Source organism: Oreochromis niloticus, linkage group LG7 (assembly GCF_001858045.2).
Source record: "Oreochromis niloticus isolate F11D_XX linkage group LG7, O_niloticus_UMD_NMBU, whole genome shotgun sequence".
Taxonomy (NCBI): domain Eukaryota; kingdom Metazoa; phylum Chordata; class Actinopteri; order Cichliformes; family Cichlidae; genus Oreochromis; species Oreochromis niloticus.
In genome coordinates, this window is record NC_031972.2 from 1,890,451 (window position 1) to 1,909,130 (window position 18,680).

The window sequence follows — 18,680 nt, forward strand, 5'->3', positions numbered from 1 at the left end:
CTCTAAATAAAGGCCTGGTGTGAAGATGGTGGTCTGATGCGTTTTAAAGGTTTAAAGCTCAGGTGTAGAAGGTGAGGCGGGGTCTTTAACACGTCTGTCGCCTTCATCACAGGCGAGCAACCACACAGTTTGACCCACAGCCGTGTGGTACCTGGTACTACGAACGTACCTGGTACAACCCCACACACACTGAGGTGGTACTAAATGTTAATGGAACATTAGAGACTGGTAGAAAAGAGGCTTAAAATAACCCTCAGGTGTCACATGATGTGCTGCCAGCAGGAAACACACCTGCACTGCGGCGGTCGTGGAGGGAGGCTGAATCATTCTGGTCTGAGTGGGCGTGGCCAGGCGGACGGTCTGAGGGGTGCCCGGAGCCTGCCGACAGCAGGGAGGAGAAAAAACAAACAAACAAAAAAACAACACACCATCAGGTAACATCTACTCCACCAATCACAGACAAGGACTACAGAAGGACTTCCGTTTTAATTCATTAAAGCCCCTCCCCAGAGCTTTAAAAGGGGAGGGGCTTGACTTCTGGCTGCAGCAGTAAATAAACTGAAGAGTAAGGCTAGGTTTCGATCCCGATTCACAAGGTCCCGATTCGATCGATTCGATTTGAATCAGGGAAATTTTGCCTCAGACAGTCAGAAAAATTATAATTCTGATCATTTATCAGTAAATATCCATATTTTTACAGCTACAAAAAAAAAAAACCTGATGCTTGTGAGACTTTATCAGAGGTGTGAGCATCACAGCAGGTGCCTTTGTGTCAAAGTAACTTGAGCATACAACACAGAAAAACATGAAGGGGATTTTCCTGGCCTGGTTTTTTATAGCAGATAAGCTTAAAAATATTCTGCAGTCCATCAAAAACAGAAAAAAACCATGAATCAACACATAAACATTACCTGATGCTGCTGAAGTGAAGTAAAGTTACAGAGGTTTGATTAGAGACACAGCTAAGCGTTTTGCAATTTGGCACCAGGGTTTTAATAGTTTTGCAATTTTCATTAGTTTTTATTTTTATTTCGTTTTGACTTCAGATTTTCAATTTTATATCAGTTTTAATTAGGTTTTACTAATTGTTTGCTAGTTTAGTTTAGTTTTTATTTTTTGGAAAATCCTTAGTTTCAGTTTAGTTTTGATTAGTTTCAGTTATAGTTTTAGTTGTGTTTGCAATAAAGTGTAACAAAATCCCAGTTTCATCATATCAGTCATGCTCTTCTGCTTATCCTTGGGTATGTTGCTATTCCAGCTACCATACCCTGCACCCTGGACAGGTCGCCTGTCTGTCGCAGGGCTAACACGCAACAACTCACATTCCCACCTATGGGTTCTTTAAATAAATAAATAAAGGCAGATGAACAACCATTGATACCAGGCAACTATAAAATGTATATCTTGGCCCCAATGAGACTATTAACTCTTGCAGCACCGGGTGTTAAGGCAATTGACTCACACAGTTATGTAGATATCCCAGTCCTGTAGTCTCGGGATGCATCACGCTGCCTTGCCTGGGGTTAGCTTCTGTTTCTGGGGATGAGGGTTGGGCATGCTCCCTTACCTTCTCCAGGTAAGCTAGGTTAGCCTTCTTGTGTGAGCTTTTCAAGTGCACTTTAAGGTTTGTGGGATTTTTTTCCTTTTAGAAATGTCCCTCATAATTTGTCTCTTTCCACTACAAGACACTTGCTTTATCCAAAACACAGTCACATTCAAAGTAATCCCAAATTGGACTCTGGCGCTTTCTCCAGACTTTTCCTGACATGATTCTGCGCATGGACGGAGCAGCAACACAGACGACTCGACTAACGTACTGCCACCTGCTGGCATAATGAGACACAGCAAGAAAAAAACCTGGAAACTAAACTTCATTTTCACCCTTGACTATTGTATGACACGCAAACATCAATGAAAACTAAACACATTTTTGCTATAAATTCAGTTAATTTTAGTTAGTTTTGTGAACACTCATTACAGTTTTAGTTAGTTTTCCTTTTTTTGTTTTTATTTTTATTTCCGTTAACGAAAATGTTTTTTCACTTCTAGTTTTCGTTATTTCGTTAGTTTTCGTTAACGATAATAACCTTGTTTGGCATCATTTTAAAAAGTTTAAATTTCTTCAGTATTGAACAGCAGAAATAACAGTTTCTTGTCAGAAGTCAGTTAAATTTAAAAAAAAAACAGCAGCCGACAGCGCTGTACATAATGATAGACTGGTGCGTAATAAGCAAGCGAATAATGCTTGAAGTACACAGAGCAAGAGAGAGAGAGAGAGAGAGAGAGAGAGGGAGAGCTGTGCAGGAAGTGTGATTTTATCGAGGTGGAAGCAAAACATCCAAAGTTAGAGAGAATTCATGACGATGTTTATCTGAAGCGAAATGTGAAGCTTTGTTTGGATCTTCTGTTGCTGCTGGTTCAGTCAAATTTGCTCGGAGAGGGACAAAACTGCCGCTTCAGAATCGAGCGCAAAAAAAGACGTAAACACAAAGCGCGGACCCGCTGACGCATCAGAATCTGTGAGCTGTCGGCTTTCTCACCTGATGGCGCGCACACAGGCACGCCGTTGGGGCTGAAAGCCGACAGCTCACTGATTCTGATGCGTCAGCGGGTCCGCGCTTTGTGTTTACGTCTTTGTGCAGAATCCGTGTTCCTGCTCTCATTTACTCTTTTAGCTGTTTGGTGGTTGCTGAAACTTTATGAGGTTTAACCTGAGATTCTGGCGTTTCGCGGAAAATAAATGTATATTTAAAAATCGATTCAGGATTTGAATGAATCAATATCCCGTCACTCAAGCTAGAATCGATTTTAATCAGAAAATCGATAATTGAAACCCACCCCTACTGAAGAACTTGACTGTGATTGGTCAAGCTCATCAGATTGGGAGTATGACAGTGAAACAAAATTTAAATGTGAAGTAAAAAACTCTCATAGCTGCAGTGTGTGGGCGGAGCTTACCGTGGGGGCAGTGCTCACCCGGATGGTGGCGCCGGCCGTTGGCGTGGCGGGTCTCTGCGTGATGCTCGTCACCGCCTGGCTCTGCTGCGTCTTAGCCTGAGCTTGAGCAAGGACCTGCTGGGGGACCATGACCAGCTGACCTGTCTCAGTCCGGACCAGAACCATACCTGCAGGAGGAGAAGGAGGGGGGCAGGTGAGGACATTTACTGCTTCTGTAAACCGAGCGCATGTAGTCGGGCAGCACGCTAATGCTACCGGCGCCAGTGTCTGTGGAGGGTCAGGCAGTCTCACTGAGGGGAGAAGCTTAAGGAGAGGAGACCACGGAGACTCAACGACATAACGTAGAAACGCAAATCATCCCCCTCTGACAACTGCGGGCCAAAACACTCATACTGAGCATGCTCCGATGACTCGATGCACGCTCTCCTCCAATGGCACAGCAGAGGTTCTACGCCTTAACGTAACACCTGACTCGTCACTTCTTGTCTCAGCTCTCACCTTTGACCAACCCACACAATCAATAATCAATCGTTCTCAACAATCTGCTGAATATGGTCACGTGACCCTGAGGAGCTGGAGACTCGAGCTAGTCCACTGATCAGAATCCTTTATTGATCACTGATGTGGTCGCCGTCGCTCACACAGCAGGAGCAGGAACTCAAACAGAGCCAACCTCGATCTGATAATCTGCCTGCCAATCAGATTGTTGATTAACATTCACACAATAAAAAAAACTCAAAGCTGCAACTATCAAACGTTCAAAATATTCGATTAATCAGGTACAAACTGATCAGCAGCTGATCACTTCATCAATAACCTTCCATCAGACGCCGCCAGCTCTTAGCAGATCGATCAGTAACTGAACAGCATCAGGTCCTCCTCAAAGGGACGATCGATTACTACTGTCCACTGATCGGCTCACAGATCAGCTGGGAGACTGTGGGTCACCTGATGTGTCTGTGTAAGTGTTACCGAGTGTGTGTGTGTGGGTGTGTTACTGAGTGTGTATGACTGTTACCGTATGTGTGTGTCTCCTCACCTTGGGGCATGGTGAAGCCCTGGGGCAGCTGGATGGTGGTCTGCTGCTGGGGCCGGACAGCCAGCGAGGGTTGCGAAGTAGCGACCCGGGTGGTGGCGGCCACCAGCCCGGGTCTCTGCTGCGGGATGGAGGTGGCCACCACGGCCGGTACGGGAGGCCTCACCACGGCCACAGCGGGCTGGGACACCCCGTTGACTGCGGGCTTAGCCCCGGCGGAGGGTGACGTGCTGGTCCCGGTCTGAGGGTGGCTGATGGGGGCCTGGACCGGAGGGGGGTGCCGGTCAGGATGACCGAGCTTCCGGTGGCGGGCTGGCTGGGCACGAGCACCTTGGTGTGCATGAGAGGGCTGCTGTGGTTCACGACCTGAGAGGCGGGGGCTGCCGGCGGACCGCCCTGCGGGTCGAGCCCGTTCTGGGCCGCCGGGCTGGGGAGCCTCTGCAGGACCGCGGAGGGGGAGCCCCCGGAGGGCTGAGGTACGGGGAAGCCGGGCTGTGAAGTCGCGGGGCCAGCCCCGGCGGTCGCAGGAACACCGGGAGAGCTCACCAACTTGGTGGCTCCGGTACCGCCGTTCACGCTCTGCAGTCCGGGGGGAGAGCTCCTGACCGCCTCCGCAGCGCTCGGACCCGGGACCGCAGCCCGGGGGAAGCTAGCGCCGGCGGCCGGAGCGCCGAGAGGTCCCGGTCCCGGAGAACCGGCGGGCGGAGGCGGTCCGACCGCGGCCAGGCTGGCTCCCGCGGGCCCGGCGGAGGTAGACGAGGGCAGCGGTGCGGCGGACGGCGGCTCGCTTGCGGCGGGCTCCGGGGTCAGCCCCGCTCCGGGATGTCCTTGTTGCGGCTGCTCCGCGGACTCCGCTCCGCGCACTTTCCCTGAGAAGTGGCCCGCGGCCGACGGAGCCGCGTCTCGTTTCCCGGCGGAAAACGGAGGCGCGGGAGGCTTCTGAGACTCTAGCTGAGACTCCAGAGAACCGACCAGGTCGCTCACCGCCTTCTCGTCCACCTCATTGAAGAGCATGTCCTCCAGTGGGTCGGAGGCTCCCGCCATCTTTGATGCTGGACCGTTGTGCAAATCGTATTTTAGAATGTACGCATGCGCCGAGGATCCGGCTCGCTTCCGAGCATAGAGATAGGAGAGGCAGATTTTCCATTAGAGCCGCAGCTCTTTGTGTACAGGTGAGCTCGCAGGTCAGGGCAGAGTCCAGCCACGCAAAACTTTTTTGAACACAGATGTTTTAATTCAGCTAACGAGGACAAAGACTCTTCGTAAATAACCCGTAAAAACAAAAGTGGAGTAAAAGAAAACAAAAGGATCCAGGAAAGACCTGATCAGATTCTATCTATCAGTCAGATTTCTCAATAATCTGGTCAATAAATCCTGCTAATTTTATTCCACACAGGTTTACAACTGTGAACTGTCACCATCCACCACCTCAACAGATCAATGCGGCTGTTCCTGCTTCCGTTTTTTAGAGGTGGGCGAGGAGCTCCGGAGGCAGCTGAGATAGTTCGGGAGGATATTTCCTAGAGTTAAAGATATCTGACCTGGGAAGAGCTCCCAGGAGAAGGTGGAAACTGGCCGCGCTTCAGACAAACATTGGATGGTGAATAAATAAAAACAAGATGACAATAAAAGAATATTAATAAAAGATCAATAAAATAAAATTGATCCTCTAATTAAGCGTGTTTATTGGTTTGATGCTATGGCAGAGTAGTTCTATTGTTCCATATGAGGGCCAGCAGTTTCCGTCTCTTCTATCGTCCTCAGATCTACAGCTGACGAAGCCGTGAAATATCGCGATGCTGTGTAGTATCGTTAGCCCCCGCGCTCAGAGCCTCAGATGGAGGAGCAGGTAGCCATGTTGTAGCCGCGGAGCGCAGTAGAGTCAGCAGACACAGACCACCACCACCCCCCCACCACCCCCGGAGGACGGTTTCTGCTCCGCGTGCACTTCACACAAGAAGCCTGTCCGTTTGTCTGCTAGAAGCTCCCAGTCACGGACAGCACCATGAGCGGCGGGACCCCCTACCTCGGCAGCAAGATCAGCCTGATCTCCAAGGCCGAGATCCGCTACGAAGGCATCCTCTACACCATCGACACCGAGAACTCGACAGTGGCGTTGGCTAAAGGTAGCACTGCCGCGTGAGCGGAGGGCTCGCGGCTCCTCTCTTGCTCGGTTTAAGCTCTGTTTGTGTTGCTGAGCTGCGGCTGCAAGGGAATAAACAACGGTGATTAGCAGTTTTAGCCGAGCTTAGCACGCTAAGCTAAACCCATTGGAAAACACGGTTAGCTTGGCTAACACTATCATGCTAACATTTGTCACAAAAGCCTTGTCTGCCGAGCTAGCATGAAACTGCACCGACTTATACGGGTTCAAGCGGATAAAGGGAGGCTAAACTGCTGTGAGCCGCAGAGCTCTCTGTGCGCAGGTAGAGTAACAGGTGATTCGCTAACCGGCTAACGCTAGCCAGTAGAGGAAGCCGACACCAGGCTCGTTTCCGGTCAGCCTCACCTGCTCACCGCACACTCTGACGTCACTGAGTGCGCGTCACAGACCGGTGCAGGCGGAGCCGAGACAAGTAGTATAGTGGGTGGCGTGGTTTTGTGGTGGTATGTCCAAGAATTATGTTGTGTGAGTGAAGCCCGGTGTCACGTGACCTGTGACAGAGCAGGAACAAAAAAACAAAACCACACACACCAGAGTGAGGACTGTGTGTGTTTCCTCAGATTTCTCAGAGCCGTCTGCAGGTATTCCGGGTTCTCCTCCCAGCTCAGACCACAGCTTCATTTACTGACCTCTGACCCCCATTAGGTGCCTGACATCTGATAATTATCAATAACCAGGTCACCTGATGCACTCCTCTCTATAGTAGGGGCATCACCTAGTCTGCTGTTCTGCTCTAATTGGCTGTTTGGTGCTCCATTAGGGTGAATTTAAGAGGGGTGGTTTGAACCCTGATTGCCCTTTGACCTGTGATTCTTTTTTTTTAACAGCGCTTTGTTTCCTCCTCTGATAGTTCGTTCGTTCGGCACTGAAGACCGGCCCACCGACCGGCCAATTCCGCCTCGGGATGACACGTTTGAGTACATCATCTTCAGAGGCAGCGACATCAAGGACCTGACTGTGTGCGAGCCACCCAAACCCACCTGCTCGCTGCCCCAGGACCCCGCCATCGTCCAGGTATGCCCATCCTGAAGAGGCAAGGTCGTGTTTGGCCTGTGGGCCGTCTGATTGGACTCGGCCCCTCTGATCTGAGGGTCCTGACCCGATCCACTTCCAGCCCATTTTACGTTGAAATATTATTCCCACCACTTCCTGTCAGCTGAGCTGTGTGTGAGAGCTTTATTTTAATCTGTTTCCTCTGCTATTACAGGACTTTTACTGTGAAGGGGAAAAGTTAGGCTTCCTGTTTCAGTTTTCTGTGAGAAATGAAACGAGGAGCCGATCTGACCTTTAACCTTTCTTCCTCCTCCTGCAGTCATCTATGAGTGGGATCCTCCAGCTCCTCGTCCGCCGTGGCGCCAACCCCGTTCCAGTCTGCCGGTTCCTACGGCCTCTTCAGCCGAGCCCGGTCCCTGCCTACAGCCAGTTCAACAGCAGACCGTTGGTGTCACCGCAGCTCGGTGCTGCAGGTTAGCGGGGGGGGTTCTCGCCGGGCATGAAATCCAAGGGTTTCATGCCCTAGGAACGAACTAGGTCTGTCTGTGACCCTTGTGCCACGTAACTCATGCCACAGGAAGCGAGCAGGGGTGGTTTGTGGCATTGGCGTGACTGAGCCATCAAGGCCTTCATTTTCTGCTCCACATGACCTCCACGCGGTCCAGAAGATTAAAAATCAGCTGTGATGGTGAAGCTGCCGCTCGCAGCGCTTCGTTTCTGTTTGCCAGTTGTTATGAGAAATCCGGACTGCAGCAGAGACGTGGCGAGAATGTCGCCTTTACTGTTACTGCAAATATTTGTTTCACTTAATCGTGTCATGGACCCAATCGCAGTTTGCCTCTAGTTAGCGCCGCGCTAACTGTGACCTCTCCCCCGGTTCTGCAGGTCGAACCAGCCCCGGTAGCCTGGACCCTCTGAGGAAGAGTCCGGTCCTGGACCAGGCAGTCAGCTCCGTCCCTCAGCCGCTACCACTACTGCACCGGCTCCCGGCCTGGGACGCAGAAGCCCCGCCCATGGCCGCACAGCCTCCTCAGGACAGAGCAGCCAGAAGGCGCAGCAATCACAGGACAGCGTGGACATGAGGAGAGGTGAGGCTGTGAGGGAGGGCTGGCCTGTAGATATGGCGTCGGCGCCGCGCGTACCGCTCTGTGTTTACGGCATGAGCCAATCGGAGCGTGGTGATGTCCATCCGCACGGTGTCCTATCAGGTAACGGGAAGTCAAGTGTCACCTGACTTCCCGTTACCTGCATGTGTGATTGCTAACATGTGACATTACCTCCAAGTGCTGCGAGGTCGTCCGTCATCGTGGATGTGCCCGAGTTCTCGTGTCTCCCCCTCTCTTCCTAAGTCTGGTTAGTTACCACAGTAACTAATAATGTCCTCCTCTTTCTCCCCCTATTCTTCAGCTGCCGCGGGTGCTTTGTCTAACAGACGTGGCAGAGGAGGCGGTCACCGCGGCAGAGGACGCTTCAACGTGCGCCGGGATGGCCCAATGAAGTTTGAGAAGGACTTTGACTTTGAGAGCGCCAACGCGCAGTTCAACAAGGAGGAGCTGGAGCGCGAGTTCCAGAGTAAGCTGAAGCTCCGAGGTGAGGTCACTAACAGTGGGCCGAAACGTGGCATTAAGCGTAACGTTCGTCTGAGCGTGTCCTGTTTCTGTTTTTCGCCACACAGACGAGAAGGCCGAGAAGGCACTCAACGGCGAGGATAAAGGCGACTCTGGCGTGGAGACTCAGAATAGCGAGAGCAACGCCGACGACGAGTGCGACCCACTCGGGCCCAACTGCTACTACGACAAGTCCAAGTCGTTCTTCGACAACATCTCCTGCGATGACACGAGGTACGAGTGCTGTCAGTGTGGACGTGGCTTCTGTACACTGATGGGGGCGGTCACTAAGTGAAATGTTTTCTGTCCAGCAGGAAGACGAGCGAGCGGTCCGGAGGGTTGGGGTTCCCGAGGTGAGTCGCTTTAACCAAAGCCCCGACCACTTCCTGTTTGTAGCGTGCTGTGTGTCTCCCTCACCGCCTCCTCTTGTTTCTCTTGCAGGGAGCGGAGGCAAACGTGGGCGGAGGAGCGGCGGATGAACGCTGAAACCTTCGGCATCCCGCTGCGTCAGAGCCGAGGACGCCAGGGCTACCGCGGCCGCGGCGGGACAGGTTATCGCGGTGGGCGGGGTCGCCCGGCCAGCCGGGGCTCCTTTGGGCCGCCGCAGGGAGGCGGTGGCGGCTACAGGGGAGGATACAGAGGAAACCAGGCCGGCCAGGAGTTTGCCGACCTGTCGGCGTACCGGGTGAGGTCACGTTATTGTGTTTTAACTTCGAGACAGTGAAGGGTCAGAGGTCAGGGGGTGGGGTTAGGGGACTCCTGTCACACCAACACATGACTTGAGGAAGTAGTCATGTGTCCCTGTCCTTCCGACCTTAAAGTCCAACTTCGCCTCTCGGCACTAACGTTGGCATTTGTTCCTGTTTTTCTTGCAGAAGGACGACAAAGTGGCAGCATAGTACCGGCGGGAGGAGTCGTTGGCACAGAGGCGGAGCTTCTTCACAGGAAGACGAGTAGTTGTTGCTGTTTTGTTAAAAATAATGAAGTTGTGTATTTGTCACCAGCACCGGTGTCGATGCTTGATGCAGCGTAACCTTCCATATCTGTCAGCAGCGGCGGCGAGAAACCCTCACAGGCAGCCGAGGGTAGAGTATTTGCGAGGTGTTTCTGTCATGCCGTCTGTGATGACTCGTCTGACCAATGCCTGCTGACATAGCTATACGGGCACAGGGATTTGGACTTTCCTCTAACTTCATCGCCGAAATGGCCGCCAGCTTACTCCCACCTTTGTAATGTGTATTTTTCTACTGCTGCGTAGACTTCCTGCGTTCTTCTTCGTTGCCGACCCACTCGCCCTCATGCGTCGTGACGTCTTCTCCTCGGACTCGCCGTTTCTTTCCCGCGTTTCCTTTGGTTGTCACATAGGTTTGGCGTTTCCTCCCTCTGTTGCGGTCTCACATTAGCGTAGCCGCTGGCGTGCACACTTAACTGCTGTTTCTTTTTCTCTTTTTTTTTTTTTTTCTTCCCGGGTCACACACTAACCGAAAGGTCAAAGTTCACCTTTCTGTCGCCATTTTGTTTTTCTCATTTCTCTGAGTTGGAGGCGCTGGGGGTATGTACGGAGGACGTTTAATGCTTAAATTAATCTGCTTCCACAGATTCATTCGAATTCCATACTTGTTGTATGGAAGGTTTAAAACGCCACAGTTTAGGAAATAACTTGTAGATGGTTCACTTCCTGTTCCTTCAGCGTGTTCCGTGATCATAGTTCAGGAAAGACGTCAAATAAACTTTATAAAGAGTGAGAAATGAAATCTGCAGCAGCATGAAGTGCTATAAATCTTTAAATTCTGACACATTAAAAACGAACTAAATCAGGTGTGATATTCGATGTTTGCTGTCAGCTGTGTGTGGCGTAAAGACGCGTACAGATGACTGAATTCAGATTCTGACACATTAAAAGCAGACAAACTGAAGCTTTTTCCTTTTTCTTGTTTTAGGCGTTTAAAGTCTTCCATAGCCGAGTGCGTTTTGCACTTTTCTAATCGTTAACTCGTTCGTACACTAAATAACTCTGCGCTACATTTACCCTGAAGCGCGAGCCCGTAGCCGCTGCAGGAAGTGATGTCAAGTAGAACAAGCACGAGCTCGCTGTAGCGTCGTAGGTTAGCAATATTTTAGTAAGAACCTGCCCAGAGTATAATGTGAGTCCTGACTCCGCCCCCTCGCAGCCAGGCACGTGCAGTGTGACCTCAGAGGATGCATTCAGGGTTTCCTTGGCGGCAACCACATCCTCTCAGTTTGATTCTCGCTGCTGTGATTGAAAACGGGTTGATGTAGCCGGCGTCCAATCACAGAGACGTGAAGAAGAAGCGAGAGATTTTGGACTCGATGTGTCACAGGACTTGATTTAAAGGCCAGTGCGGAAGCTCATCAGGGCCAGTAAAGGTGCGGAGTAATGGCTGGATGGACTGGAGTTTATTTTTGGTCATGATGGGCCTCCGTAGGTGTGGGAGCTGCGCTTTGACACGTTCAAAAATCAAACTTGTTAAAAATAATTTTGTTTTTAATGATGACACGAGCAAAATAAATTGAAGTCACTGATTGTGTCCGCCTGCTCATTGTGTCTGCTGGAGGTTAGAGGTCATCCTGAACAATTTGGTGTAAAGGTGATTGATCTGTGTCGCGGGGTTACAGGCTGGGGCGGGGTCATCGCGAGGCGCCACAGGTCATTGGTGCACGTCACTGCTCGGTGGTCATCGGGGTCTTTGGCTGCTCTCGCCTCAGCATTCCCTCAGGTGAGCTGTGTCTCCACCTGGGTCTGATGATAATTACAGGTGTTTGAGTGCAGAGATGCTTGGACAGGTGACGGAGGTTTGTGAGCTCCACCCTGCGCCCTGGTCGTCCAGACAGGTGGGGTCAGGTGTGTTCCTCCAAAAGCTGCGGCAGCTCAGACTGAACGTGAAACGAACGCAGAGCGGCATCTGAACCGCTCTGACGGTGCGTTTGAAGCGATCAAGCCTTTCTGTGGCTGGTCTGAAACAAGCACAGAGGCACAGGAACAAGCTCTGAGCAGATCCATAGAGGCTGGGGTCTGTCACACCAGGCTGTGTAAAGATGCCCCTGAGACAATCCAGCACATAGCAGGGGGCAAGATGCTAGCGGGTAGGGCATACATGGAAGGCCATAACCAAGTGGCCGGCGTAGTGTACAGCAGTGGTTCCCAAACTGTTTTGCTAGACCCCCCTTTGTTTTACTATAACCCCCCCCCCACACACACAAACACATCTTCCAATCACACTCACCCATATTTTGTTTTCAACTCCGTTGCAGTTTATTCCACACCTCAAACGTTTTGTACACAAATAAGTTAACTCCAATAAATTACAGGTTGCAATTAAACTACTGTCTCTTTTGAATAAAATAAAAACAAACCATCTTTATAGTGTGTGTGCGTGAATGGCTGGATGACCGAATGTAGTGTAAAGCGCTTTGGCGTCCATAGGGACTAAGTAAAGCTCTATACAAATACAGGCCATTTACCATTTGTCATTTTTTACGTATAGTTGGGTTATTTTCACTGTGTAAGAATATTCAACACTGCTATCAATACATCAAAAAATGTCATTGTGCAGAATGGGTTTAAAAACAAACAACTGTGGGATACTGTCTGTCCGTGATTTGAACCGGGGAACAAGCCATGGCAGGATCAGTGTTGTGCCAAGGTCAGTGTCACTGACAAAATGTGTTCCCCTGCGTCACGAGCATTCACTGGGCACAGAGTGAGGATCCAGCCTCCATTCCAGACATTAGACGTGGAAGGAGTGATGTTTTAGTTTTGTGAAAAATTAGTGTTACATTACCATTCAGTGTGAGGGTTACAACAGAAAATGATATATTTATTGTTCTGTAACTTTACTGTACAAAGACCTAAAACTTCCAAAGTTTCAGGAGTAGTTAGTTGTTATAGGAAGTGTTTGTGAACTAAAAATCAAGAATATGGGATACTGTTTGTCCGTGATTTGGAAAGCCCAGCGTGTGCTCCCGACGCAGGGGAAACAAATCCTGTTGGGCAGACCTACCTTGGCACTACAGCTGCTGTGCAGGTGAAGCCAAAGGCGACATATGCTTCATCGTATGTTCTAGTCCTTGGCTTGGAAGCATATTTGGCGATGTTTCAGCCTCTGCTTTGTGTTTGTGTGGGAGCCCCATCAAAAACCTGTCCATTATGCTAGCAGTGTCCAAGCATTGTTTACAAAAAAAATAAAAAATTAATACCGCACTCCCTGCAATGGCTCTGCACCCCCCACTTTGGGAACCACTGGTATACAGAAACATCTGTGCATCTTTGCTTACTACATGCAGAACTCAATCTGCTAAAGAAAAAGATGGAAAAACTTAGCTTCTGATCCTCCTCAGTGTTATTGTGATGATCAGGCTTTAAAAGCTGGTGTTGCTAATTCCTACAGCTACAAACCCCTCTGTGGTACCATACGCTCGTGAGCATCAGCTGAACGGTATCGTAGTGCAGAAAGTAGTGTGATGTGAGAAAAAGGCGATTAACAATGGAAGAGAGACAGACCATCATAACACTTATAAATGTAGGTCTGTCCTACAGAGAAACTGCAAAGAAAGTCAAGGTGTCAGTGAGTCCAGTTTCCTTCACCATCCAAAGGCTCAGAAACAAACTGTGCCAGGAGGGTAGACCCAAAGACACAACGGACAAGTTTCTGAGAGTTAACAGCTTGTGTGATAGGCGGCTCACAGGACAACAGCTTCAGGCACAGCTTAATAATGGTTGTAGTAAGCAAGTCTCAGTTTCAGCTGTGAAGAGAAGACTTCAAGCTGCAGGTTCTTTAGTTCATCACACAGGATCTTTGTCGAATAGGTTAAAGGATGGTTCCACAGTGTAATAGAGTGAACTGTTGCTCCCAGTGGTAAAATACAGAAGTGCCTGTTACAGGGCTAGTTCTTGGCTGGCCAACATAACAAAAAAGGTAGCTTGTACACCGCTAAGAAAAACAAGTGTTTTGAGTTGTTATGTCCTGCTGTTCAATAAAGCACGTATCCACGTCCTTCCGTGCTGATCCTTTCAAAGAGCCTAACCCAGAATATCAGAACTGGCGACGAGGATTCTAAAGATTTCCACAGCGCGACAGAGGCTGTAGAGGGACTGTGTTCAAATGTAAGGAAAAAAAAAAAGATGTTTTCTTCACAGCTGCAGCGGAACAGCTTTGGTGAGCTAACATGGCAATGCATGTGGGTCGTGTTGAAGAGTATAATGAATCGAAGGAAGATTTTGAGTCGTATTTGGAGCGGTTGGAGCAAATGATGTTTCCGATGAGAAGAAAGTGTGCACATTTCTGTCTGATCAGAGCAGATGCATACAGGCTGCTTAAGAATCTTGTCTCCAAGGGTACCAAGTACTATGGGATATGCAGCGCTGACTGAAGCGTTAAGTGCGCATTATAAGCCGACTCCAGTGGTGATAGCTGAGCGTTTTCGTTTTCAGAAACGTAACCAGAAAGAAGGGGAGGCAGTTTCTGCCTACGTTGTAGCCCTAAGGCAGTTGTCAGCCGCATATAATTTTGGACAATATTTGGATGAGGCCCTGAGAGATCGCTTTGTTAGTGGGCTGCGTTCTGATGCTGTGCAGCGCAAGCTACTATCGGAACAAGATCTTACATTTCCACATGCATGTGAGATTGCCATATCCATGGAACTCGCTTCAAAGAATACGATGGAGTTCTCAGGACACCATGAACCTCACCAAGTAAAGGCCTTGACAAATGCTCCAAATTTCTCCAACAAAGGATGGAAAGGACAGAACAGGCAAGAGGGCAATAACAAGCCAAAGAGCTGGAAGGGACCTAAAAAAGACACAGGAGCGAAGCAACCATGTTATCATTGTGGTGGAACGCATTCAGCACGTGAGTGCAAATTTAAGAGTGAAAAGTGTCATGTTTGTGCAAAAATAGGACACATTGCACGTGCTTGCAGGAATAAAAAATTCAGTCAGCAAACTCAGTATGTGGAAACTGAGGATGAATGCTCAAGTAGAAATGATGAAGCCGAACTTTTTGGAGTATATTCAATGTACTCCATCACCTCCGGTGATAAGGGATACACAGTGGATGTTGCGCTTGGAAACAAGAACACCACCATGTTGCTGGATACAGGATCAGCAGTGTCGGTGGTATCAGACAAGTATTATCAGATGCATCTCACTCATTTCCCTATAAAACCAACCAGTGGGCTAAAGCTCAATTCCTACTAGGGCCAACACATCGCTGTGCATGGATATATTATGTTACCACTACAGTATGAGACCCAAAACGTCACCCTACCACTGATCGTTGTTCAGGGAGACAGACCAGCTCTGACTGGACGAAACTGGTTAAAGAAACTACAGCTGAACTGGAAACAGATTTTCACAGTACACAAGGTACTGGTGCAGAAAGAAGCAAAGCCAGGAGTACTAGAAGTGATTCAGCGTCATCAGGCAGTGTTTTCGGATGACCAAGGCTGCATCAAAGGATTTAAAGCTAGAATCCACACTAAACCAAACACCACACCAATTTTCTGTAAAGCTCACCCAGTTCCTTATGCACTAAAAAAAAGCTGTGGAAAAAGAGCTGGACAGATTGGAAAAGGTGAAGTTCATTTCAAAGGTTGAGAAAAGTGAGTGGGCATCCCCTACTGTTACTGTGCCAAAAGCAGACAAAACAATTAGGATATGTGGTGACTACAAAGTCAGTGTCAACCAGTGTGTTGAAGAGGAAAGATATCCACTGCCTAATACGGAAGATTTGTTTGCTACTTTAGCTGGAGGAACATCCTTCAGTAAACTTGAGCTTTCTCATGCCTATCAGCAGCTGCAGTTAGATGAAGAATCAGAGAAGTATCTGGTCATCAACACACACAAAGGTCTCTATAAGTACAATCGCCTCAGCTATGGTGTTTCCAGTGCCCCGGCTCTTTTCCAGTCTGTGATGGATCAAATCCTCCAGGGGATGGATCACATGACCTGCTTTTTGGATGACATCCTCATCACTGCTTCATCTGAAAGGGAGCATTTGAAGAGGTACTCACATGTCTGGAGAAGCATGGCGTCAGAGTGAAGCTTTCCAAGTGACATTTTCTTCAGAGCAGTGTGGAGTACCTGGGACATCGTATTGACGGGGATGGACTGCATCCTTTAGAGGAAAAGGTAGCAGCCATAACAAATGCACCAGAACCAACAAATGTCACTGAACTGAAGTCTTTCCTTGGTCTTCTAAATTACTACAGTCGATTTTTGGAAAATCCATCCACCATTCTTCAGCCTTTGCATAACCTGTTGAGAAAAGATGCTAAATGGATTTGGACCATGGGATGTGCAAAAGCATTTAAAGATGCAAAAAGTCTACTGCTGCAGAACAAAGTGTTGGTGCACTACAGCACAAATCATTGAAGTTAGCCTGCGATGCGTCACCTTACGGGATGGGCGCGGTCATTTCTCATGTCATGGAAAATGGAAAGGAAAGGCCTGTGGCATTTGCATCAAGGACATTAACTGAAGCTGAGCGGAAGTATGCCCAGATAGAAAAAGAGGCCCTTGCCATAACTTTTGGAGTCAAGAAATTCCATAAATATCTGTATGGAAGGAAATTCACCCTCATAACAGATCACAAGCCACTGCTGGCTATACTAGGGCCAAAGCCAGCTGTCCCAACACTCGCTGCACTAAGAATGCAACGCTGGGCTCTTCTAATTCTAATGGCATACAACAATGACATTGAGTACAGAAGATCAGCTGAACATGCCAATGCAGATGCGTTGTCATGTTCACCTCACAACACACCAGACAACACTGCAGAGGAAGGGAGTATCTTCTATTTCTCACATGTGGAAGAGCTACCCATAGTAGCTAAAGACACTGAGAGAGCAACCATGAAATATCCAATTCTCAGCAAGGTCTGGAGTTACACCATGAATGGGTGGCTGAGTTATGTGCAAGATGAATCACTTAAGCCTTACTTTACACGCAGACACGAGCTGTCAGCAGAACAAGGATGTGTTCTTTGGGGACAACAAGTTATCATTCCACCAGTTTACCGACAGAAAGTGCTGGAAGACCTGCATCATGAACATCCTGGTATCTGTCATATGAAACCACTTGCCCGCAGTTACCTGTGGTGGCCAGGCTGTGATGGTGATATACAAGAACTGGTTCAAGGCTGCTCAGTCTGTCAGGCTGTACAGAAGTCACCAGCTGTTGCACCACTCCATCCTTGGAAGTGGCCTGAGAGAGTCTGGCAACGGATTTACATTGATTTTGCTGAAAAAGACAAGCAGTACTTTTTAGTTGTCATTGACAGTCATTCAAAATGGTTGGAAGTGTTCCCTATGTCATCCATTACCTCACACAATACCATTGAGGTTTTGAGAGGTTTATTTGCTTCATATGGACTTCCAGAAGAGCTTGTTTCAGACAATGGACCTCAACTTGTGTCAAAGGAATTCAGTCAGTTTTTGGAGTTAAATGGGATCAGACACACAGCTGTACCCGTTTATCATCCTGCATCAAACGGGGCAGCAGAGAGGTCAGTACAAATCCTGAAACGATCCCTGATGAAAAATGTGCTGGAAGCAGATGGTAAGGCCACATTGTCACTCAGTCATCGATTGGCAAACTTCCTTATCATGTATCGCAGTACACCACACACTGTGAAGGGTCGTATGCCAGCAGAGTTGTTCCTGAAACGTCAGATCCGGACTTGTTTCAGCCTGCTCAAGCCTGAACTAAGCAGACACATTGAACAGAAACAGTCTGAGCAGAAGCGACACCATGATCACAGAACCCAACCTGTTCGTGTTTTTTCGGAGGGAGATGCTGTGCATATCCAAAACTTCGGTGTGTGTGTGTGTGTGTGTGGGGGGGGGTAAAATGGACTCATGGAACAGTTCTGAAGAAAATGGGAAGTGTTACTTACCTGATACAAGAGGGACAGAGAACACACACAATACATGTGGACCACCTTTTGCTGGAGTTACAGCTGCCAGTCTTTTAGGGTATGTCTCTACCAGCGTTGCACATCTACAGACTGAAATCTTTGCCCACTCTTCTTTGCAAAACAGCTCCAGCTCAGTCAGATTAGATGGACAGCGTTTGTGAACAGCAGTTTTCAGATCTTGCCACAGATTCTCGATTGGATTTAGAGCTGGACTTTGACTGGGCCATTCTAACACATGGATATGTTTGGTTTTAAACCATTCCATTGTTGCCCTGGCTTTATGTTTAGGGTCGTTGTCCTGCTGGAAGGTGAACCTCCGCCCCAGTCTCAAGTCTTTTGCAGACTCCAAGAGGTTTTCTTCCAAGATTGTCGTGTTTTTGGCTCCATGCATCTTCCCATCAACTCTGACCAGCTTCCCTGTCCCTGCTGAAGAGAAGCACCCCCAGAGCATCATGCTGCCACCACCATATGTGACAGTGGGGATGGTGTGTTCAGAGTGATGTGCAGTGTTAGTTTTCCGCCACACATAGCGTTTTGCATTTTGGTCTCATCTGACCACACTGTAAAAACTCATCTATAGAAGTTACCCAATAAATCTGAGGTAACAATTTGCATAGCCTTTTTTGTGGTTGATTTAGTTCAATATATTGTGTATAAAATAGCTTCAATAAAAAGCTATGAAATACTTAATTAAATTGGGTAAAATTTACCCCATATTTATGTATACATTCAACAGCTACTTACTCATTGAAATTAGGTAAAATTATCTCTTGTTTGCTAGTTGGTAATACCTGATAATTACTAATAAAATTTAATTATTATCAGTTGATAAACATTACCTATTCATATAAGGTAAAATGTACCCCCCCAAAAAAGATATTCAAATGGTTCATTATCTCAATGTTTTTATTCCATAAAAACACAGAATAAAGTGCAACACAACAGGTAATGCAGACAACACTTTCCAAGGCGACTTAGTCCATTTT

At 48.4% G+C, this 18,680-nt stretch overlaps 3 protein-coding genes and 1 pseudogene across 3 annotated transcripts in view; 3 read left to right on the forward strand and 1 right to left on the reverse strand.

The window, feature by feature from the left end:
* Nucleotides 1–5,038, reverse strand: part of LOC102081808 (transcription initiation factor TFIID subunit 4) — a 15,546-nt gene extending 10,508 nt beyond the window's left edge. The window contains exons 1-4 of the mRNA XM_019361992.2: nt 4,325–5,038; nt 3,998–4,256; nt 2,959–3,125; nt 292–378 (exon numbers count right to left, since the gene is read on the reverse strand). Coding sequence (XP_019217537.1) covers nt 292–378; nt 2,959–3,125; nt 3,998–4,256; nt 4,325–5,038 — 1,227 coding nt within the window. The remainder of the gene's footprint in view (nt 1–291; nt 379–2,958; nt 3,126–3,997; nt 4,257–4,324) is intronic.
* A 72-nt stretch (nt 5,039–5,110) lies between these two features.
* On the forward strand, nt 5,111–11,067 carry lsm14aa (LSM14A mRNA processing body assembly factor a). Its single transcript, XM_025908585.1, is given in 10 exon segments — nt 5,111–6,120; nt 7,009–7,172; nt 7,471–7,624; nt 8,037–8,122; nt 8,125–8,239; nt 8,559–8,741; nt 8,827–8,992; nt 9,073–9,111; nt 9,200–9,443; nt 9,634–11,067. Coding segments are annotated over 10 exon segments (1,296 nt in total). The 5' UTR covers nt 5,111–5,999; the 3' UTR covers nt 9,658–11,067.
* A 407-nt stretch (nt 11,068–11,474) lies between these two features.
* On the forward strand, nt 11,475–15,841 carry LOC112847299 (uncharacterized protein K02A2.6-like; annotated as a pseudogene).
* Nucleotides 15,842–16,169: 328 nt separating this feature from the next.
* On the forward strand, nt 16,170–17,644 carry LOC112847296 (uncharacterized protein K02A2.6-like). The gene has a single exon (XM_025908583.1). The coding sequence runs from the start codon at nt 16,181–16,183 to the stop codon at nt 17,624–17,626; it is 1,446 nt and encodes a 481-aa protein (XP_025764368.1). The 5' UTR covers nt 16,170–16,180; the 3' UTR covers nt 17,627–17,644.
* The last annotated feature ends 1,036 nt before the right edge of the window (nt 17,645–18,680 follow it).

What these genes read in the sequence shown, in the direction of transcription:
- LOC112847296 (XM_025908583.1), top strand. Translation starts at nt 16,181, where the DNA reads ATGGGCGCGGTCATTTCTCATGTCATGGAAAATGGAAAGGAAAGGCCT.